Source organism: Cololabis saira, chromosome 10, assembly GCF_033807715.1.
Source record: "Cololabis saira isolate AMF1-May2022 chromosome 10, fColSai1.1, whole genome shotgun sequence".
NCBI classification, from domain to species: Eukaryota; Metazoa; Chordata; class Actinopteri; order Beloniformes; family Belonidae; genus Cololabis; species Cololabis saira.
In genome coordinates, this window is record NC_084596.1 from 8,704,115 (window position 1) to 8,727,449 (window position 23,335).

At 44.0% G+C, this 23,335-nt stretch overlaps 1 protein-coding gene across 1 annotated transcript; it reads right to left on the reverse strand.

Moving 5' to 3' along the window:
* Positions 1-1,994: 1,994 nt before the first annotated feature.
* On the reverse strand, positions 1,995-22,900 carry saga (S-antigen; retina and pineal gland (arrestin) a). Its single transcript, XM_061731654.1, has 16 exons — positions 22,818-22,900; positions 19,504-19,586; positions 17,925-17,985; positions 16,276-16,320; positions 15,958-16,157; positions 15,679-15,738; positions 13,553-13,620; positions 13,306-13,441; positions 12,368-12,452; positions 12,210-12,282; positions 6,762-6,899; positions 6,607-6,684; positions 5,523-5,537; positions 4,156-4,208; positions 4,010-4,019; positions 1,995-2,316 (listed from the first exon to the last, which is right to left on the reverse strand). The coding sequence occupies exons 2-16, from the start codon at positions 19,549-19,551 to the stop codon at positions 2,190-2,192; spliced, it is 1,197 nt and encodes a 398-aa protein (XP_061587638.1). The 5' UTR covers positions 19,552-19,586; positions 22,818-22,900; the 3' UTR covers positions 1,995-2,189.
* Between the last annotated feature and the right edge of the window lie 435 nt (positions 22,901-23,335).

Here is a 23,335-nt window from a genome sequence, read left to right on the forward strand (position 1 = left end):
GCCCTGTTTTGTACGCACGCAAGCTTTATAAATGAGGCTCCTGCCTCTTATCAGAAAGTCACTTGTTCTATTCCCTGGGTGTCCCCCAGGGGTCAGTGTTGGGTCCGCTTCTTTTCACCATCTACCTCCTACCCCTGGGCTCAATCCTCCCTCACCATGGGGTCCATTTTCACTGCTACGCCGATGACACAGATCTTTTTTTTTGTTTTTGTTTTTATATGTGCATTGTTAATATATTTATCTAATTAATATATATATACATATATATATATATACGCATACATACGCATACACACATATATGTACAGACATACAAATCCATTTTTTTTTGGTTTTGTTTTTAGGGAAGGGCGGGGGTGACATCCACTGCCAATCACAATGTGAGCTAAACTACCGCGATTAACTAACCCCCAAAACTACAGAACAAGCATTCAAGTGAACAAGCCCGTGTATCTGTCTATGTGTGTGTGTGTGTGTGTTTGTGTGTGTGTGTCTGTGTGGCTACGTGTGTGTATATGTCTGTGTGGCTATGTGTGTGTGTGTGTGTGTGTGTGTGTGTGTGTGTGTGTGTGTCTGTGTGGCTATGTGTGTGTATATGTCTGTGTGGCTATGTGTGTGTGTGTGTGTGTGTGTGTGTGTGTGTGTGTGTGTGTGTGTGTGTGTGTGTGTGTGTGTGTGTGTGTGTGTGTGTGTGTGTGTGAAAACTCGGCGAAGAGCTCTCTGCCCCCACCACCTCCAAAATTAATCCGGCGCCGCCCATCCTGACCTGCTGGGGTCTGTTGCTTAGAAAGTGAAGTTGCTCAGTTTGGTTTAGTTTCTATTTGAGTATATCTGGTCTTGTCATTCCCTTGTTCCCTGTCGGTCCATACTGTTTTGTCTTCCATGTGTCATGTCATGTTTTAGTATTTTTGATCTCATGGTCCAAGTTTTTGATTCTGCCAAGCAGCGCTTTGTTTTTTACTTCTTTGGAATAAATTCTTGTTTTTTGCCAACTCCTGCCTCCTGCCTCCTGCTCTCCTGCGTTTGGGTCCACACCATACTCCAGTTGTGACAGAACGGACCGACCGAAAATGGACCCAGCGGAAGAGTGGATTTCCCTCTGGATTTCCCTCTGGAAAAATAGGAGGTGGTTGGAGGAGCAGGAGTCCCCCTTCTGGAGAACACCCCTGGCTCGGGGTGGGCCAGGCATCGACGCCAGCCCCAGCTGGCCGCTGTTCCGGCGGTGGTCTTGGGCGCGTCGTCGGTGGTGGTCCCGGACGCATCAGCCCCTGCTCCGGTGATGGTCCCGGATGCCCCGCAGCCAGTGCCACGGACCCGGGCTCCCCCACAGCCAGTGCCACGGACCCGGGCTCCCCCGCAGCCAGCGCCACGGACCCGGGCTCCCCCGCAGCCAGCGCCATGGACCCGGGTACCCCCGCAGCCAGCGCCCCGGACCCGGGCACCCCCGCAGCCAGCGCCCCGGACCCGGGCACCCCCGCAGCCAGCGCCCCGGACTCTCATGGTCCAAGTTTTTGATCCTGCCAAGCAGCGCTTTGTTTTTGCCTTCTTTGGAATAAATCCTTGTTTTTTGCCAACTCATGCCTCCTGCTCTCCTGCGTTTGGGTCCACACCATACACCAGTCGTGACAGATATCTTTCAGAGAAGGTGTTACTGACGTCTCAGAGGATTTGTCGAGTTAACTTACAGATTCAATGGTTTTAAGATACAGAACCAATACATGCCCCATCACTGTGCTGGACATCACATGATCTCTGGACCAATCCCTGATCTGGATCACAAATCACACAGGAAAATATCAGAGAAACCTCAGGTGTTTCAAAGAAACTTTATTTTCTCATAGATGAAACAGACAAATACATCTTAAGTCAAATAAAGTCTCGCCGTCTACAGGAATCAGAAACTGAGCATCAGCTGCCGAACGCAGAAGCAGGTCAAAGGTTATCCACGTTTCACTAGGTCAGTCATTACCTGCTTGTAGAAAACAGACACACAGCTGTTCGGTTGAACCTGAAAGCATCAAGCTTCTAACTGGCACTAAACATCCAACAGCACTTAAAATAATAATGAAAGAATGTTAAAGGGATAATCTTGAGTTAATTTGTGGAGCGTCCCTGCAGAAAATTCTTTTGATTCAATAATCCAACGATCTGTTTACTCCAGCTGCCGTCGCTTCCGCCGACACCTTCCTCTACTTCTCTTTGGGCGCCATGTCGTCGCCGCCGGAGACGTTGCCTTCCTCGTCTTCGTCGTCGCCGATGACTCCCTTCAGGTAGGAGCGCTTGAATTCCTGAAACACCATTTCATCCTCCATCTCACTGTAAACAGACGAGGCGAAGACAGGGTCAAGGGTCACTACAAGCATCCGCTGGGGAACGAACGGGGCTCTCTTCCAACCACATCCTGATCGGTAATAAACCATCGCATAACCTGGCTTTTGGATTAGCTGCTGATAACAGCCTGGTTGTTCTCTAAGAACTGAGTACCAGTTTCTGATCTGGTCCGATGACTCGACATATCACAACACACGCAACGGTCCGTGCAAACGCCTCCGAGTCCAGAGATGTCAACGCTCACCTCTGGACAAGGACGGCATAATACTTTTCTTCTGCAGCGTAAATGTTTACGTGTCATTTGTGAATGCAGATTTGCAAACTAGTGATTGACGGAGGTTTCCCTCCGTCTGTTGGTGACCAACGGTTCCTGCAGTCTGAGGTGTCCAGGATGGAATCATGGGTACCGGCTCTCACCTGTCACCTTTAACTTGAACGAGTTGCAGATATGAGTTGCAAGAGTGGGTGTGTACGTAGAAATGAAAGGAATTTGTCGAGAAAACATTCATGGAATGTCTTGGTTTCATATCGGGACTCCTATCATCATCATCAGCCAGTCGGGCTGAGGTCTTTTGTCACTCGGTCGGTGTTGTGCATGAACGAGTTCAAATGAACACGTTCATTGAACACGTTCATTGAACACGTTCATTTCTGTGAGAACGTTGAACTGAACGCAACATATTTGCAAATAAAGAACTTGAACTTGTTCATTCTGCAGATCACCAACTGGAATTTGAACTGTTCAGATTATGTGAGTTTCAGCTTCACTGTTTAGGTCCAATTATTACGGAATAATCCTCCTCATTTCACCAGCGGTCAGCGATGACTTCACACTACATTACCCACAATGCATTGCACACTAGCATAACAACGGGCCCCAGCTCCATGGCAACGGTGGCCCGAGCCTGGTGCAGTCTTTACATGACCAGTGAAGAGAGAGACATCAACTCGTCAACTTCATATTTGAAACGTCATGTGGAGTTAAAGCATCCGTCCAGTGTGAGAAAATATCTGCAAGTCCTTGACGATCAAACAAAGTGATCAGGAAAGACCAAGAAGACCCAACAGCCCCAAACGACCCCAGTCACTGCTGCACTTTCAGGGGTTTGATTTCCCAGCAACAGGTAGACAAACTGATAATGGACTACATTGTTGGAGATTTACAGCCTCTGAGTAAAGTTGAAAAGCCACTAGGACAATACATGATTGTATACAGTGATTGTAGGGGGGGCGTTTCATTCGTACTTCTCACCTAAAAATAATGAAATGAACTGAATTTGAACTAGTTCAAAATGAAAATGGTAAACTATGAAGGTGAACTATTCATTTTTAAACTATATGAACTGAACTTTGAACTAGTTCATGAGAAGTAGGAACTTGCACAACTCTGCACTCGGTGGACATAAAGACATAAAGACACAGGACGTCAGCAATCAGGAAAAGCTGATACTGCCGACGGTGACGAGAGGACACGAGCAGGAGCCGTCAGAGGAATGATGGCCTCAGAAAGAGCTGATGCAGTGATAGAAGATGCTAAAATGTAATACTGTCCCCAGACAAAGTGGACAAAAGCAACACCGGGAACAAAAATATCCAGTCTCAGCAAATCTGCCATCGACCTGTCCTCAAAGCTCCGTCTCATGCATTCAGTCAGACCATGCAGCCAGAGTATATTTACCTGTCCTTCACTGTCGGCAGCAGAAAGAGAGAAGATGGATGTGTGAGTAGGCTTTAATGGAGGGGTAAGTGCATGATGGGTAAAAGAAAAGCTCAGAAACATGAATATGATCAGAGGGAGCCTCGACGGAGAAAATAACCTCCTACCTGCGTCAGGTTTGGGGTGCATCAGTCTGAAGGGAACCTCCAGGCCCACCTCGCTGAAACGCACAAACAAACACGTTCAGAAGCATCTTTCATGGGGTAACCGTGGTTTTACGCTTCAAGAGAGCGAAATGGATCTGTCTTTGTTCCCAGGAGACTTATATTCCTGAACTCTGGATTTACATTACAGGACTGTCTCAGAAAATTAGAATATTGTGATTTTCTGTAATGCAATTACAGAAAAAATGTCATACATTCTGGATTCATTACAAATCTACTGAAATATTGCAAGCCTTTTATTATTTTTATATTGCTGATCATGGCTTACAGCAGGGGTCATCAACCCTGGTCCTCGAGGGCCGGTGTCCTGCATGTTTTAGATGTTTCTCTGCTTTAACACACCTGATTCTAATTAATCATCGTCACCAGCTTGTCATCAAAGTCTGGATAGTTCTGTTGATGACACAATCACTTGTATCATGGTGCAATGAAGCAGGGAAACATCTAAAACCTGCAGGGACACCGGCCCTCGAGGACCAGGGTTGGTGACCCCTGGCTTACAGCTTAAGAAAACTCAAATATCCTATCTAAAAAAATTAGAATATTCTGTGAATCTTAATCTTAAACTGTAAGCCATAATCAGCAATATTAAAATAATAAAAAGGCTTGCAATATTTCAGTTGATTTGTAATGAATCCAGAATGTATGACATTTTTGTTTTTTTAATTGCATTACAGAAAATAAAGAACTTTATCACAATATTCTAATTTTCTGAGACAGGCCTGTATAGCACAACTCATAAAACTACACAAGAGTGGGGTAATAAAAGCTTATTGTTCTTAACTACCATATAATTACACCAGCCTGAGATTAGCCAGGGAGCTAAAGTGTTTTAGAGTAAATTTGTAGACTAGATAAACAGTAGCATTGTAGTAGATACTGTAAAATAATATAAAAGGGACGGTCCTGCTGTGATGTCCTGCAGTTCACCATAAATCACAATCAGCACTCTTTAAAATAATAATAAATGACTGTATTTTACTGTATAATTTTAACAGGTAGTAAGAAACAGAAGGGGGAGGGGGTAAATAACGATTCCAATGTTGATCAGTTGGCAATAATACTTTATAAAAGGATTGCAACGTTTTCTTTTCTATTGTTTTCAAGTTTTCTGATAGTACTGAAGAACAGAATTGTTGGACTTGTAATGTATTACAAATATTACAGAAACTGCAGTTTTTTCATCATAAACATAAAAGAACTGTTTTTCCTTTAAAAAAGTTTTCAGTCAAAGTAGATTGTTCTACATGAAATGAAAAAGTTGTTCTCCAAAGTGATGACAGTCATGGAAGTATTGGATGTAAACTCACCTGGAGCCCATCATCCTGCAGGCATGTAGGAGACAAACATGGAGGTCAGATCGTGGATAATTAAAGAACAATTATCAAACTAAATCAGAGGACAGTTCAACTCATGTGTTCTTGTTTTAGTTCTTTTGTTTTGTTTCCTTAGTTGTGTTATTTTCTTTGTGTGGCTGGTTCTGATCTGACTTCCAGGAAATCGGACCAGACTTTACTTTCAAACTATCTTTAAAAAGGTTGTGGGAAGTTTTCAAAGTCACAATTTACGAAGATATTTTTTAACGTAGAAATATGTTTAATAAATAGTTATTTTTATTAAGACTTTACATTTAAGTTTTAACATTTAACACATTTAAAATTCAGATTTAACCATCAAACATATTTCTAAGTTTGAACCTAAATGTGATCAAATGTTTATTTTCAGCACACTTACTTAACTTTTATATATATATATATATATATATATATATATATATATATATATATATATATATATATATATATATATATATATATATATATATATTCCCAATACCTATTTGGGAATAAAATAACCTCTGAACATGAATATAGTTTTAGTTTAGTTTAGTTTAAGTTTATTTCACTCATATATACAACAACAAGGAACAACAAGGAAGAGACAGTTTTTTTTTTCAATTTGACTGAAAAAGGCTCAATATGACTCCCAGCAACAGTGTTTATAACTTTATATGATGTTTCTGTGCCCAATCCATCATCTTAATAACCACAAACTTTAAGTTACAGGAACAATTTTTGAAAAGATTTTAAAACTACACATAAAGGTTTTTACTTCCTGTTCTTAACCATTACTTCCACCGGCTGAGGTGAAATGCATTCTGGGGGCGAGTCTCATGGTGATGGTTCAAATAATGAAAGATCATCATCCCGTGATGCGACTGCAATCATCATCTGGAGAAAGTAATCAGTAACTTTCTGTTTTAGGAGTCGGTTTCCATGACAACGGGATGATAAACGGTCCTTACTGAGGGCTGATGTCACTTATATCACACATTAGTTGGGTTCAACTCTCAGGACGAGACAAGTTCACACACAGATGCACCCTGATACTGACCCGCCGATGATGAGCTTCACCATGACTCTGTACGAGACGATGATTCCCATCACCTCCTTCAGGACGCCCTCCTTGATCCTGAGAGAGAAGACAAAGCGTGAACATCGAGAACCCGGAGGGTTTCAGGAGGTTCCATCGGCTGACAGGCTGCTCACATGCTCGACGACGCCAGGTTGGTGTCCTCGTGCTTCAGTTTTCCATCCAGAACGATGCCCCGCCTCTCCCTGTTGTTGGCCAGCAGGGGCAGCAGCTTGTAGACCTTCTCCAGCGACGCCCCGGGCGACACCGAGTCCCTGAGAGGGACATGCAAACCCGGATCAGAGGCCCGGCCCCCATCTTTATCTCCACACACATTTCATGGAGTTATCCTAACCATTTACAGCTTATTAACCATCAATTATATTAGTGCTGTCAGGCGATTAAATAAATGAATCTAATTAATTACAGGATTTATAATTAATTAATCTAATTAATCACAGTTTTATCTCATATCTGCTAAAGGTTCCCAAATAAAGAATTCGAATTCTAGGACATTGCAAAATTACAGTGCATGACTAATCAATTGAATACACTAAGAAGATAATTTTTATTGGTGAAGTGTGTTTCATAAATGAAATTCAAAAGAAAAAATCTCAAGCACATTAGCAAACCAATTAGGCCAGGGGCATTATTCAAAAATGCAATACAAACACAGTTAAATAAATAAAATTCAGAAATAAAATAAGGCTGAGTCTCAAAAAGGCACTTAAAAAAAAAAAGGCGGACTCTCAATTCAAAATTAAGACTCAATACAGCAATTCACGTTCTAGTACCTGTAACGTTTACAGTGGAACTTGTCCGGACATTTTTAGCCTTTAAATGATAAATCAGGCTGGAGCAGCTCTGGTGATAGGAAAATTCTTTTTTACAAAATGTAATGCAAAGATTTGCTGGCCTCGCTCCCCTGAGTCGCGTCCACGTAGGTCACCCTACTTTGTTAGTTTGCCTAGCAGCAGGAGGGAAGTGACCTGCCACTGCCAAGTGGCCTACGGGTCCCTCAATGGGCCAAATTTCAAATGCTTGCGCATTTTGCCACTCAATTAATTCCATTAATTTTCATAACGCGTTAATTAGCAGTGTAATTAATTAATCTAATTAACGCTCTAAACTGACAGCCCTAAATTATATATATTATTCCCTTAAATAAGAATGAGGAATGAGCTCAGAGCCGGTTTCATCCTTTTGCTTCGTTCTTGGTCACTGGAATTTGTTTGGTCAGTTATCGCTGACAGCTGATTGGCATCTCCACCGTAACACGCCTAGCTCAGACACGCCCACTGGACACATCTGAGACTAGTTCCTGAAACTGAATCTGTTTAGTAAAGCCTATTTTTAGTGTAAACTCTAGTGTTTTAGGGCCAGTTCTACCAGACTAGAGCAGCTGGTCTGAACCAAAGCTTCATCCTGGATATGCTGCTATAGAGCTGCGCTGCAGGGGGGCACCAACATGATCCACTGAGCGGTGCCCATCACCCCTCCCTTTTCTTTCCTTTCTCAGTTATTAATTATAAGTATCTCATAACCATCATTGTTCCCCATTGTTCTTGTAGTTGCCCCCCCCCTTCCTTTTCTCTTTTGTGCATGTTTGCAGGCCAGAGCTTCAAGAGCTGCATGCTGACCTGCAGTCCCCCCTGATCATCCCACTACTGCACCAGCTAGCCATTGTGTCTGTGTCTCTCCATTCTCTGTTCTTCATTCTCTCTGTCTGTTCTCTCTTTTCCTGCTCTGCCCAGCTGGCCTCCGGCAGGAGGGCCCCCGCTTATGATCCAGGTCCTGGTCCAGGTTTCTTCCCTCCAAAAGTTTTTTCTTGCCAGTGTTTGGCTTAAGGTTTTTCACTTCTGTTGTAAAAGACGCTTTATAAATAAAACTGAATTGAATTGAAATCTACGCTGCAAACGCTCATTTCTAAGAAAGGACGGAGAAAACTTGTTTCAAGGAAATTAGATGATAGTTATAGGAACTCTAGTCAAGGGGCGTGTTCTTGAACAATAGCAAATACTTCCTCCACCTTTAACGCCCGGCACTTTGGGGGAATCCCGCCGTACCTGCTGTCAGGCACGGAGGCGGAGGCACCATGATGTGGGACTGTTCAGCTGAAACGAGCACAAGCTCTTCCATCTGCCAGAATATTCTAGTCAGCTGAAACCGGGTCGGGCACCAGGACAGTGATCGAAACCTGGCAGCAAATCCTCATCAGCGAGAATCCCGCTCATAAATCAAAGCCAAAACTAATAATAAAAGAATCCCCAGCATGTGACACGCTGATCAAGTCATACAGGAAACACTTCAAGACATTTCTGCGGTTTTTCCGAGAAGCTATTTAAAGGCTGGGTTGGAGGAGCTTACGGGAAACCCCTCCTCCTTCAGTCCTGCTTAAATGACACGCCTCCAAAGCCCGGGAAGAGAAGATAAAATGTCATAACAAAAGCACCGGCGACCCGATATTTTTCTGTTTAGGACATGTAGGACATAACCCTGGCACACCGGACACTGCAGATCGACTTGAGACCGGCAGGCCATCTTCTCTCTGAAGGTTTATTTTCAAGTTCAGCTGTCGTCCTTCGACAGTGGAAGAGCTGAATGCTGCTGTCTGACGATGATCAAGGAACTAAGAGCGGCATGAAGGCATGGTGTCTGGTAATCCCCGAGGGCGGGGCCTCATGAAACCAGCAGGTTCCTTCTCATTCCAGCGCCATGATCACGAACCCAGAGGAAGTTTCGCCGTGACTAGATAAACAATGATAACCAATCAAATAATCTAAAATAAATTCCTTTGATCCCTGAAGGTTTTATGAGTATTGAGACTCTGATTAAGTAACCTCCACGTGGAGGCTGATGTTAGTGGGGCAGTCCGGTCGGAGGGTTCAAAGGTCACACTTACCAAGCCTACTTGTTATTGGGTGTGTTTGGGTTGGGGTTGATGAGACTTATGTGCACCTTCCTGCTCTCCATGATCATAGGGGATTATGAGTGATGGTGGGTTGGCATATCCTGTGGACCTCAGTGGATCGGATCATATTTCTGTTGTGTTTATGTAAAAACCTGTGGAGACTAAAGTGGAGCATCTTATAAAGTGTTGAGGTTCGAATAATAAAAGGAACAAAGGTTTCCTTCAGTGTTTCGTCCTCCACGGCTGGTTTAATATTTAACCAAGATTGTAATACTTTGTTTTAAGAAGTTCAAACTATCGCTCCCCTTCAGATGCACAATTGATTTGATTTGATTTTGATTTGATATGTTTATTTGGTCACGTTGTAGAAGTTAGTAATCAATACAAAGTTTTTGCATGTAGATCAAGCAAGGACCAAAAGGTGTAGACTGAAGCCAAAGCTTATTTTGTCTACTAAAACAAAATAAATAAATATACATATATATATATATGAGAGAAAGAAAGAAAAAAGTAAATAAATAAGAAAAAGATAAATGTTGCTCAAACTGGCCTATCTCGGCTTAACAGCATCAACAATTGACCCTTTGTCAAGCCCCGCCCCCGTTGCTAGGTCGCCCCTGTTGCTAGGTCGGACAAAACTGTCATCTCTCCCCTCCACTTCCACTGTAAAAACAGGGTTTTACATCACTTTACTTTCAATTATTGTACCAAAGAAAATCAACAGCAACTACATATAAATAAAAAGGACTTTTTCTGCAAAAACAAAATCTTTTGATGAGTTTATCTGATAACACGGTGGAAGGTGCGGCCGTCCACGTAGATTTATCCAAATTTACTGTTGGTTTTAGGATGAAATGTATTACTGTGATTCTCTCTGGGTAGCGGGTGTCACTTTTACAAGCGCCCCAAGCACACCGCTTAACCAGTTGAAGATAAATAAATAAATAAATAAAAGGCTTTCACGGTTGTAGCTACGGGTTGTAGCTGCTGCAGAGCCGACTTTGTTTTGAGTACGGATCGGATTTCTGCCAGTTTGGGGATAAAAAATACGCTGCTCCCTCGCTGCACTGCAAGTGTACCTTTTTACTAATACAAAGTTTTAAGAAAATGATCCGGTGATTAAAATGTTGATATCCAGAAATGCCAGTAAAAACTAGGCTTTTTCCATTGATATGAACGAGAGAGACGGCTGTTTGGTCCAACCGGATATTCTGACCTGGATGCAGCAATGGAGAATTATGTTTCTGATTGGTCAGTCAGGGACCAATCAGAAGGCGGACAAAGGGTCAATTAGACAGGTTTAGATGCCAGACCACTGAATTATGGAAATAACGGAGCAGTATTCTTTTCTTAAATTATATTATACATTTGAATGATCTGTATCTGTGCAGTCATAATCATGGAGATCCAGGTTTTCCCACCCATCAGTCTGTGATAGCGGAAGACTTATGTCGCACCTCTGGAAGGTGGTAACAGAGATGTAGCAGAGGCCAGTACAGGTAACAGAGGCGCAACAACGACCGATGGAATCGTTCAGGTAGTTGCAGGAATGGAGAGGCGTGGCCCGTTGTCAGTACGGATAGAGAAATGTCTAACCAAGTGGCAAGCGAGCTACAGACTATTGTTATACCTTTCACAGTAATACAATGTTAGGCAATGACAAGAAAAGGAAATATCACGATGGAATATGGGAAAAATGCACAGTGTCTTTGTTTTCATACGCTCATATGCACAAGGCGGAAAAAGCATGGCGGCGACAGAAAATGATAAGGGCGAAAGCGGATCGTTGAATGAAACAAATGAACCAGAAAAATGGTGCGACTTCAGTGGTGCGGAGGTGGTTTGGTTTTTGCCAGTCAGATACCCAACAATTTTTTGTAGAACATGCAAGGAAGAAACACCACAGATCTATTTCATTATATGAAGCAAAAGTTGAAGTACAACAAAGCTGTTAAAGCACGAGAAGAGGCGTCCACCTCAACTAGCGCGGTGGTGAGACCAGAGAAGCTGACTCACCGAACAATCGGCGTAGCTTTGAATAGCTGCACGCCTTATGAGAAAAATTAGAAAACGCTGGGGGGAACTAATTAATGCAGTGACACGTTGTTTAGCCAGGGATGTGATGCCCATTCGGATTGTGGAAAGACTGCATTTTATCTTGCAAAGCAACTCTTTTTAGGTTTTGTGGATGTTATCTGGTTCATGCTCAGGATATGTCGGCCCATTTCCACTGGAAATGCCTCTTGGTTAAACTGTCAGCGAGGAATTTGCATTTGCACTGTTAAATTGTTGGGATTTGGAGTTGTACTTTGTCTCGCGTCAATTATAACGTCAGTTATATCGTTAACTCAAATTTTCAAATATATATCATGATAGATATTTTGGGCCATATTGCCCTGCCCTACTGCAGACCCCGCATAAACAAATACCGCTAGGTTCGGTCGGTGTGGCCGAGACATCGCAGCCCTGGACCATGGACAGTGTTCGGTCCGAGACTCAAAAGCCTTGTTTTAACTTTAGTCTGCAAAGACGAGGACCTGGGGGTCTTCTTGGGGTTACGGCTGGAAAATGCAGCCAGTTTAGAGTCATCGATCAACTCGACTTGCAGGTTTTGGACTGTGGGAGGAGAGACTTCATAAACTAGAAAGTTGTGTTGGCGTGTGCTGAAACTTACCCAGACTCCTCCAAGTCCACACATTTCACATAGTTGTCATTGGAGTACAACACGACGTTGGCGACTTGGTCAACTGGAGGAGACAAGACGGTGAGACACTGATGAGCCCCCTCTGAGATGGGTTTGTTCGTGGCTCCACGGGTCAGCATCGTACCTACCTGATACGACGATGTTCTTGATGTTTTTGTTGGAGTTGTTCTCAACATTAACGTGAACAACGATGGTTTCCCCGTGGTAGTAAAGCTGAAAGAAATAACGTTTAATTATAAAAGGTTATTAGTAGGGTTGTCCCGTCAGGATTTTTTAGTTCCCGATCCGAATCCCGATCACTTGAGTTTGAGTATCAGTCGACCCCGATTTTTCCCGATCCGATCACTATTTTTGGCTCCTGATACAATTCCGATACTTTTTCCCGATCAGATACATTTTGGCAATGTATTAAGTAAAAAAAAGTTTATTTTATTGTCCGTAGGAACCAATTGTGGTTGTTCAGAGACGGACCCTTTAGACGGTAACACCAGCCCGCAAAATGGCAGTCCGTCATCCCTGTGTTGTGTTGTCACCGAGAGTCAATAAAGTGGACCAAAAGATGATTAATGAGTGACGGATAATCATTTACATAACACTACAGTCACTTTTCTCCAAAAGCTTTTCTTTCCTTTTAAAACTTTCAGACATTTTCTCCGTTTATCTGAGGGTAGGCTAGCTGCTGTTAGCTTTCTGTTAGCCAGGCTTCTTTCCCCCTCCAGGAAAAAGGTCACTTCCAGCCGCTAGTGGAAAAGCAATATCCAAAAGCAATATCTTGTAATAAACACACAACTGTCTGTATTGTTAATACAATTATAAAACGATTTAATAATTAATATATATATATATATATATATATATATATATATATATATATATATATATATATATATATATATATATATATTTGTCTTTTTTGGTGGATACCGATGTTTTGAAAATGAAGTGATTGGACCCGATTGGGACTACACTAGTTATTAGTGTCACATGGTTCAGCTTTGTAGAGTTCCATCCAGCAAGATCAAACAACACCGAATCGGGACGCATCTTCCCACCTCTTCCGACTCACCTCTTTGTCCAGACTGGCCTTGACGTGCAGCGGTTTGTCCGACATGACGAAGTCCTTGGTGAGTTCAACAGAGGGCGGCGTTCCTTGGTCCTCCGTGGCGTACTGAACCTTCCTGAGCATCAGCTTCACCGTGCTCCTGTAGGACGAACCAGAGAACACAAATGCAGCGGTTATCAAAAAAAAATCTGACTCGTTTTCCGCCTCGATGCAAACTTTCAGGCATCAATAAGGGACGGCTGAGACTCACCGCTTGCGGACTTTTGCGTCTTGGCTCTCAGCGCTGAACGCTTTGATCTCGAACTCCACAGCACATTGCTGCAGAAGAAGAATGAAGATCATCATGAACAGACTAGGGTTTAGGAGCATGTCCAGTTTTGTCTCATTGTTTCAGCTGCAGCTCTGGAGATGCTTAATCGTCCCGAAACATTGAAAGATCAGCATGATACATGCCGAACTAAGCAGATTTCCATCACAAGTTACCATGGTAACAATGTGCTCTGGTGAAGCACTTTTAAGCCGTCACACAGTCACACAGTTAAACCTGAAGTTGACATGTTTGGCCTCTAGCTGCCACTAGTTGCCTCTAGCTGCCTCTAGTTGCCTATAGCTGCCTGTAGTTGACTCTAGCTGCCTATAGTTTACTCTAGTTGACTCTAGTTTCCTCTCACTGCCTCTAGTTGCTTCCATCTTCCTCTAGTTTACTCTAGCTGCCTCTAGTTTCCTTTAGCTGCCTCTAGCGACCTCTAGCTTCCTATAGTTGTCTCTAGTTTCATCTAGCTGCCTCCAGCTGCCTCTAGCTGACTCTAGCTACCTCTAGTTGCCTCTAGTTGCTCTAGTTGACTCTAGCTGACTCTAGCTACCTCTAGTTTCTTCTAGTTGCCTCTAGCTGCCTGTAGTTTACTGTAGTTTCCTCTAGTTGCTCTAGTTGACTCTAGCTGTCTCTAGCTGCACCTAGTTTCCTCTAGCTACCTGTAATTTGTTCTAGTTACCTCTAGTTGACTCTAGCTGCCTGTAGTTGACCCTAGCTGCACCTAGTTTCCTCTAGCTACCTGTAATTTGTTCTAGTTACCTCTAGTTGACTCTAGCTGCCTGTAGTTGACCCTAGCTGCACCTAGTTTCCTCTAGCTACCTGTAATTTGTTCTAGTTACCTCTAGTTGACTCTAGCTGCCTCTAGTTGCCTCTAGCTGCACCTAGTTTCCTCTAGCTGCCTGTAATTGACTCTAGCTGCCTCTAGTTGACTCTAGCTGCACCTAGTTGACTCTAGCTGCCTCTAGTTGACTCTAGCTGCACCTAGTTTCCCCTAGCTGCCTGTAATTGACTCTAGCTGCCTCTAGTTGCCTCTAGCTGCCTCTAGTTGACTCTAGCTGCCTCTAGTTTCCCCTAGCTGCCTGTAATTGACTCTAGCTGCCTATAGTTGACTCTAGCTGCACCTAGTTTCCCCTAGCTGCCTGTAATTGACTCTAGCTGCCTCTAGTTGCCTCTAGCTGCCTCTAGTTGACTCTAGCTGCACCTAGTTTCCCCTAGCTGCCTCTAGTTGCCTCTAGCTGCCTCTAGTTGACTCTAGCTGCACCTAGTTTCCCCTAGCTGCCTGTAATTGACTCTAGCTGCCTCTAGTTGCCTCTAGCTGCCTCTAGTTGACTCTAGCTGCACCTAGTTTCCCCTAGCTGCCTCTAGTTGCCTCTAGCTGCCTATAGTTGACTCTAGCTGCACCTAGTTTCCCCTAGCTGCCTGTAATTGACTCTAGCTGCCTCTAGCTGCCTCTAGTTGCCTCTAGCTGCACCTAGTTTCCTCTAGCTGCCTGTAATTGACTCTAGTTGACTCTAGCTGCACCTAGTTTCCCTTAGCTGCCTGTAATTGACTCTAGCTGCCTCTAGTTGACTCTAGCTGCCTCTAGTTTACTCTAGCTGCACCTAGTTTCCCCTAGCTGCCTCTAGTTGACTCTAGCTGCCTCTAGTTGCCTCTAGCTGCACCTAGTTTCCTCTAGCTGCCTGTAATTGACTCTAGTTGACTCTAGCTGCACCTAGTTTCCCCTAGCTGCCTGTAATTGACTCTAGCTGCCTGTAATTGACTCTAGCTGCCTGTAGTTGACTCTAGCTGCCTCTAGTTTCCTGTAGTTGACTCTAGTTTCCTCTCACTGCCTGTAGTTGCTTCCATCTTCCTCCAGCTACCTCCAGCTGCCTCTAGCTGACTCTAGCTACCTGTAGTTTCCTCTAGTTGACTCTTGGTGCCTCTAGTTTCCTCTAGCTGCCTCTAGTTGCCCCTAGTTTCCTCTAGCTGCCTCTAGCTACCTGTAGTTTCCTCTAGCTGCCTCTAGTTGCCTCTAGCTGCCTTTAGCTCCAACACCACAGTGGATTCATCTCTCAGGATCTCACCTTGCCCTCATCGTGGGTCGCTGGCTGGAGTGCCACAGAGCAAGGCAGGTTGTCGGGAAACTAGCGAAGGGAAGGAGGGACAAAAGAAAAAAAGTTTAGGGCAATTTTTGCAAAGAAAAACAATGTACATGTTTTCTCTTTCCGAACTAATGTTTTCTTAGGTTAAATCATTTTCTGTAGCTTTTCTACATGTTATTGTGGAATAAACATGTTCCCTCTCTTTCTGTCCATTTCCCTTCAGTAACCGCAGAACTGATCAGCCGCCCTGCCGCGATTCACCTCGAAGAAGAACGGGTAGGCGTTATTTCCCAGCTTGCGCAGGAGCTTGGCCTGGATCCTGGTGTGGACGCCCTTCTCCCGGTCCTGCAGAGGCGGGTACACCTGCCGGGTGGACAGGAACAGCTCCCGACGGAAGGCGATTCCCATCACGTCCATGTCGTCTCGGCCGTAGCGGAAGATGCAGGACAAGGTGACGAACACTGCAGGATAGAGAAGACAGTTTTCTTATTTTAAAAACGTTACTTTAGTCAGTTGGTTAGCTTGTTTTCAGTGAAACCCTTCTGGGGACCAGTCAGGTTGATGTGTTTTGGTACTGACCTTTCCTTCCCGCCAAAGCCTCAGGATCAACGAGGACGACGCCATCTAGTGGCGAACAAAAACATGAGCCTTTAGTTTAAACGTTTCTGCACGCAGAACCGAAACAAGTCACTAATCAGACCCTGGAGGTCCAGCTTGAGCCTCAGACAGAGTCAAACACTGACCTGGACACAAAAAAATGGGTGACCGAACTCCTCACCCTATCTCTAAGGGAGCGTCGAGTCACCCTGCGGAGGAAAATCATCTCGGCCGCTTGTATCCGCGATCTTGTCCTTTCGGTCACTACCCAAAGTTCATGACCATAGGTGAGGGTAGGTGGGTAGATTGACCGGTAAATCGAGAGCTTCTTCTTTCGACTCAGCTCCTTCTTCACCACGACGGTCCAGTACATCGACCGCATAACTGCGGACGCTGCACCGATCCGTCTGTCAATCTCACGCTCCATCGTTCCCTCACTCGTGAACAAGATCCTGAGATACTTGAACTCCTCCACCTGAGGCAGGACTTCTCCACCCACCTGGAGAAGGCACACCACCCTTTCCCGGTGGAGAACCATGGCCTCGGTCTTGGAGGTGCTGATTCTCATCCCTGACTCGGCCTCAAACCGCCCCAGCACATGCTGAAGGTCCCGGTCCGATGAAGCCAACAGGACAACGTCATCCGCAAAAAGCAGAGACGAAATCCTGTGGTTCCCAAACCGGATCCCCTCTTGCCCCTGGCTGCGCCTAGAAATCCTGTCCATAAAAATAATGAACAGAACCGGTGACAAAGGGCAGCCCTGCCGGAGTCCAACATGCACCGGGAACAAGTCTGATCTACTGCCGGCAATGCGAGCCAAACTCCTGCTCCGATCATACAGAGACCGGACAGCCCTTAATAGAGGGCCCCGGACTCCATACTCACCGAGCACCACCCACATTTTAAACATTTTAAACCAAAAATAAAATTATTTGAAATAAACAATGCACGGTCCTCAGACTGTCAACTTGTCTGCTGTGTGTTTAGACCGTCTGGTTTTGCCTGGTTTCTGCCAGTCCACCTCTCACTTTGCATCTTCACTCTCTGATATTCTTTCTTTCTTGCCAGAATTGTCAAATTGGTTTAATTCACTGTACGAATTGTTACAGATTACTTTTGTAATAATGTGTTTAAACCGGTCTTTGTACGTTTTGACCGTATAGAAACGTAATTCTTGCCATTGTAAGAATGAGATGTACCTGCTGTACTCTACTGCCCTTACTATTTAACAACTTGTGCTTTTTATTATTTTACCTCTTTTCTTATCATGTTATCTCATTTTATTTGTTATTTACTGTTTAATTGTGTCTTGCCACTTTTAATGTTGATGTAAAGCACTTTGAATTACCTTGTGTTGAATTTTCCTATACAAATAAACTTGCCTTGCCTCCTTTCTGTTTCGGTGGGTCTTTGGTTTCTTTCTGGTCTTGGTTTTGGTTAAATTATTCAAAGTTTCAGGTTTCTGTTTCTGTTTCTCTGAATCTTTGTCTGATCCACACTCATCAGCACTGTAAATATACCGTTATGCCCCACCTAGTTTCAAGTTTATAGTCTTACATGGCTTTTTCCCCAAAGCCAATGAATTGGTCAGAGTCCACCGGTCCTGATGCTGCAGCGTTTCTGAAACTCACCCACTGGATCCACAGAGTCCACGTTATCCACAAAGTCTCTCTTCCCCATAAACACTCCGACCTGCAGCACAACAGAGATGCCGTTAAACGCCGAGAGAGACATGCAGCTTCAGGTTGAACATTCTTTCACAGCCTGAACAGAACCGAACTCATGACCCAGACCTTCCCAGGAAAAGCCCAGCGGCCTCGACCTGAGCTTGGATATTCAGAACATTAGCAGACGGGAGTCGCTGACCTTTCAGGATCAGTCAGAAAATACAGTTAAACATCTACCGTATTGGCCCGAATATAAGACAGTGTTTTCTGCATTGAAATAAGAAAAAAGTGGGGGTCGTCTTCCATTCGGGGTCTAGACATTATACCCATTCACAACGCTAGATGGCGCCAGATATCTTTAAATGCTGAATTTAACTCCCCAGGCCAAAGCCAACCCCCATCACGAAGAAGAAAAATAAAAATAGCGGTAAGAAAGAAAAGATAAGAAAATAAGAGAAGAGATAACAGAAAAGGGAGAAACGTAGCGACAATCTGGAGAAAAGTGGGTGGAAGATCGGCAGGTAAACCGGCAGCTGAGGAGAAGTTATGACGCAAACTTCAAGATGATGATTTGAATGAGACAAAATAACATGCTTTTTCTCTCAAATATATTGTTATAATAATTTTTTTCAGATGTACTGTAATTATTTTCTGTATAAAAATTTAATTTGCCATTTTTCAAACTTAAGTCTTGAAAAAGAGGGGGTCGGCTTATAAACAGGGTCGTCTTATATTCGGGCCGATACGGTATTAGGACGTTTTATCTGACATACAATCTCTGTGCAGAGCTCTGCACAGAGACGAGCCGTCAGGCGACCATTCTCCTTCCACTTTTTCTGTGTAAAAGCTGCTGAAGTCTCGGATCAGTACTTTTCTCAGGGAATCGAGAAATAGCTTGTCCGACCAGTTTGTTGTTGATGACACAAAAATGTGTTGGCGATTTCCCCCCCAGAAATATTTATCTGAGCTTTGAGGGAGCATGAATGAGCAAATTGGAAAACCTTCAGAATCAAGATATTTAAATTCCCCTCCAACCCTGCTCATGTGTAAAATAATAACAATGATACAGACCTGCAGGTCCACTACTGACCACTAGAGTCTTAAACCAGACCTACAGTTCTACTACCGACCACTAGGGTCTGGATCCATACCTGCAGTGCCTCTACTGACCACTAGGCTCCAGATGCAGACCTGCAGTTCTACTAATGACCACTAGGGTCTGGATCCAACAGTGTGTTAACTTTCAGGATAAAATGTTCAGCTTTACAGCAGAAATAAACATATTAACAGTCTGGCGTTACAAACAAACAAGACGTTTTGGACGTGATGTCTAGATATTCAACTGAGTCTGGTATCATGTGCTTCGGTAGTTTGGTCTCTAATTTAATGACAATGACGGAGCAGGTGAATGAAAAAGCTTTCATCATAATGATTCACCAGTGTTTTAAAACCACGTTTTACCGCCCTGAATGTGAACATGTGAAGGGTTCAGAGGTCACAGCGGGACGCCACATCTGTGCGTCGTCGGAGAGGAATCACTCACCGACTTGTCTTTGCATGTCTTCTTGAAAATGACGTTTTTCGGGCTCATGCTGAAGTTGATTGGAGGACGCTGCTCAGAGGTGCCTGAGGAGAAGAACGAGACAAAAATAAACACCTCATCATCTCAGTTTCTGACCAATGAGGAAAGAGCTGTCGTTAGTAGCTGCAGGAGCGCCGAGGTCAGCCGGCGATGGTTCTATATGTGGCAGGAAGCAGCCTCTTATCTTACATCCGTAACGGCGTTTGAAGCAGGACAAAATGTGTCTTTGTCTCCTGTAGGCCTGGAGGTTCAGTGGCTTTAGTTGGCCCGGTCTTCCCCATCATTAGTTCTGGGGTCTCCATGACGACGGCGAAATGCACCGGTCATGAACTCTAGGTTTGGCTGCACTCGGTCTCAGGAGGAAAAGGGGAACCGGTGTCAGCGAATAGAGGGAATGTGCATGACGTCACACATGCGACTTTACAGTGGGTTTCGCCCACTGAGTGGCAGAAAAAAAGATAAGCTTAAGAGAGACAAATGGATCGCTGCAATTCTAAGAAACAACTGGATTCCAGGCACCGAAACGTGGATTTGCGGTTCCCATTTTGTATCAGGTAATGTTGGATTTTTGGGTAGCTAACGTTAAACGGTCAAATCATAAAGTTGGGTATCCTCATCACTTTAATTTCACCAACAAATCCTGCCTTGAAGTCGGACCAAGCGTCAAGACTTTTGTAAGCCTTCAAGCTTTGCTTCGTGTATTTCCCCGGCGTAGAAATTAAATACATATAAATATCAGGAAACTGGATTTGTGGCCAAATATTAATGTCCATGGACCACTGGTTCTTGGTAACTGTACCAAATATTAATGTCCATGGACCACTGGTTCTTGGTAACTGTACCAAATATTAATGTCCATGGACCACTGGTTCTTGGGGTAACTGTACCAAATATTAATGTCCATGGACCACTGGTTCTTGGTAACTGTACCAAATATTAATGTCCATGGACCACTGGTTCTTGGGGTAACTGTACCAAATATTAATGTCCATGGACCACTGGTTCTTGGGGTAACTGTACCAAATATTAATGTCCATGGACCACTGGTTCTTGGTAACTGTACCAAATATTAATGTCCATGGACCACTGGTTCTTGGGGTAACTGTACCAAATATTAATGTCCATGGACCACTGGTTCTTGGGGTAACTGTACCAAATATTAATGTCCATGGACCACTGGTTCTTGGTAACTGTACCAAATATTAATGTCCATGAACCACTGGTTCTTGGTAACTGTACCAAATATTAATGTCCATGGACCACTGGTTCTTGGGGTAACTGTACCAAATATTAATGTCCATGGACCACTGGTTCTTGGTAACTGTACCAAATATTAATATCCATGGACCACTGGTTCTTGGTAACTGTACCAAATATTAATGTCCATGGACCACTGGTTCTTGGGGTAACTGTACCAAATATTAATGTCCATGGACCACTGGTTCTTGGGGTAACTGTACCAAATATTAATATCCATGGACCACTGGTTCTTGGTAACTGTACCAAATATTAATATCCATGGACCACTGGTTCTTGGTAACTGTACCAAATATTTATGTCCATGGACCACTGGTTCTTGGGGGTAACTGTACCAAATATTAATGTCCATGGACCACTGGTTCTTGGGGTAACTGTACCAAATATTAATGTCCATGGACCACTGGTTCTTGGGGTAACTGTACGGGTCACTGTCAAGTCCAACTGCCTTTAATTTAAGCCGATAATTGGCTGTTATCACGTCTTCTCCACTAGTTGCAGCCGTTTTTGCTGATGTTTTGCCACTCAGTGTGAGTAAGGGGGCTGGTCCAGTGGGGAAGTGACGTCAATGCAGACCCTCTATGCTGCCGGGATGACGGACCCTGCTGGACCTGCTGGAGTCTCCGAGTCTCTCCGGAGACAATGATGATGCTGCTGGGTGGATGAGCTACAACCCTGACGGCCGTCGTGCACCAGTACTCCCACTCTTCTGGAGATGCTCCTCGTCCGTTGGTCCCGCCTCCTGGAAGTGGAGGTCGCATGCAGAGGAACCAGATATAAATCAGGACGTGAGAGGACTTGACTGGAGGTCCGAGGCCTCAACGGTGTTTTGTGCCTCATTTATACGCCAAAGATGCTGAAAAGCTTTTCTCAAAGGACTCTGGGAGTCCTGGCTCTTCGTTCGTCCTGCAGGGGAACTGTCTGGACGTCAGGAGATCAGGAAGGATCTGAACCTCACACATGATGTAACATGAAGGTGGATGAGTTTCCATGGTGATGCTCTCGGTTGACATGAATGAGCTGAGGAGGAGGAGGGCAGGTGAACTCAGCAAAGCTCTGAGTCTGAGTCTGTGGGAGGGAAACCAGTTCACAGTGTTTCATGAACTAGCTCTGGCGCCCTCTAGTGGCCCGTGACGGCACTGCTCCACTAAACAGTATACATTAACAAAAATACTTTATCTGTAATAAAAAAATCAAGTCCTGGTAACAGTTACAGAATCAGAGCAGTGCCGACAGTCCTTTTACTTCCACTCGTTTACTTTCTTGAGATGACAAACAGATTTAAACGGACTGAGCTTCTTAATCTGGTTAAAACCCTCCTAGATGCTTTTCAGCTCTCCTCAGGAGACGCAACGCCGACTAACGTCTGCAAAATCTCTCCATTAAGACAATCTCAATAACACCAGGCATAAATACTCACAATGATCTGAAATGTTGAAAACGTTTCACTGACAAAGCAATTTATTACACGATGCACAATTTGTAATCTAGTGGATTCTCTAGTTTTATTTATATTTCTCACTAGTAACGGATAAATGACAAAATGAAGTTAATTCTTGACTTGCAGGTGAACTTCTCCTTTTATAACCCAAGATATCCTATTATTATCCTATTAAGCTACGTCATACTGTGCAATATTCTTTCTGCCATCCATGTGCAATATTCTCCACTCATTTATGTGCAATATTCTCTCATTCATTCATTTCCATAGTGTATATATATTTATATTTCCTGTTTCTTATTTTGTTTTTTACATAGTCGTTAAATGTGTGCACTTTTATGGAGCTGTTCCCTAATCTCATTATAGCATTATAATGATAATAGAGGCTTTCTATTCTATTCTATTCTATTCTATTCTATTCTATTCTATTCTATTCTATTCTATTCTATTCTATTCTATTCTATTCTATTCTATCAGTTTAAATAACTGTCTTTATTCTTGACTCCCGGCCTTCGAGTGCCGTTGATTTCAGACCAGCAGAAGCCGGTATGGAGTGTGTATGAGCTCAGTTACTCACCTGTGCCGCAGGTGTGATGCTGCTGAGTCGGAGGAGGAGACGGCCGCCGCTCTGAGAAGCTCTATATGTAAACACCTGCTGTCCGTCACGGGCCCCGGCCGCCCCGGGAGCCAATCAGGGGACTCGTGCGTGACCTCTGACCAGCCCTCCTCTCCGGGCATCAGGCTAACGGATGCAGACTTCCTGGGAGTGAGAGGATTGGAGCTGGTTCCACCTCCGTCAGCACAATGGAGTCAGATTAGGCATGAGACACACGAGGGGGACGTCGGTGGGGGGACGTGGGTTTGAGCCCTCACGTTATCCTCACGACCTGCCGGCTCTGCATCCTTCAGCAGGGTTGTGTCTGAGCGGGTTTCATAGCTCGAGTTCTCTGCTGCGGAAATTATTCAAAAATATTAGTTAAAAAAAAAAACCAATACTGTCAGGAAATTAAGATAAAAACAATCTGAAAACCTGGGGGGGTTGGATAATTACTTTACAGCTGTACAAAATAATTACATTGAAGAGTAAAGAAATGA

Bases quoted from the DNA above. Each gene is read 5' to 3' on its own strand.
- saga (XM_061731654.1), bottom strand. From the start codon at position 19,551: ATGAGCCCGAAAAACGTCATTTTCAAGAAGACATGCAAAGACAAGTCG. The intron at 13,442-13,552 runs GTGAGTCTCAGC...TTCGTCCTACAG, and splicing joins GACGCAAAAGTCCGCAAGCG to GAGCACGGTGAAGCTGATGC. The intron at 12,453-13,305 runs GTGAGTCGGAAG...TATTTCTTTCAG, and splicing joins AGGCCAGTCTGGACAAAGAG to CTTTACTACCACGGGGAAAC.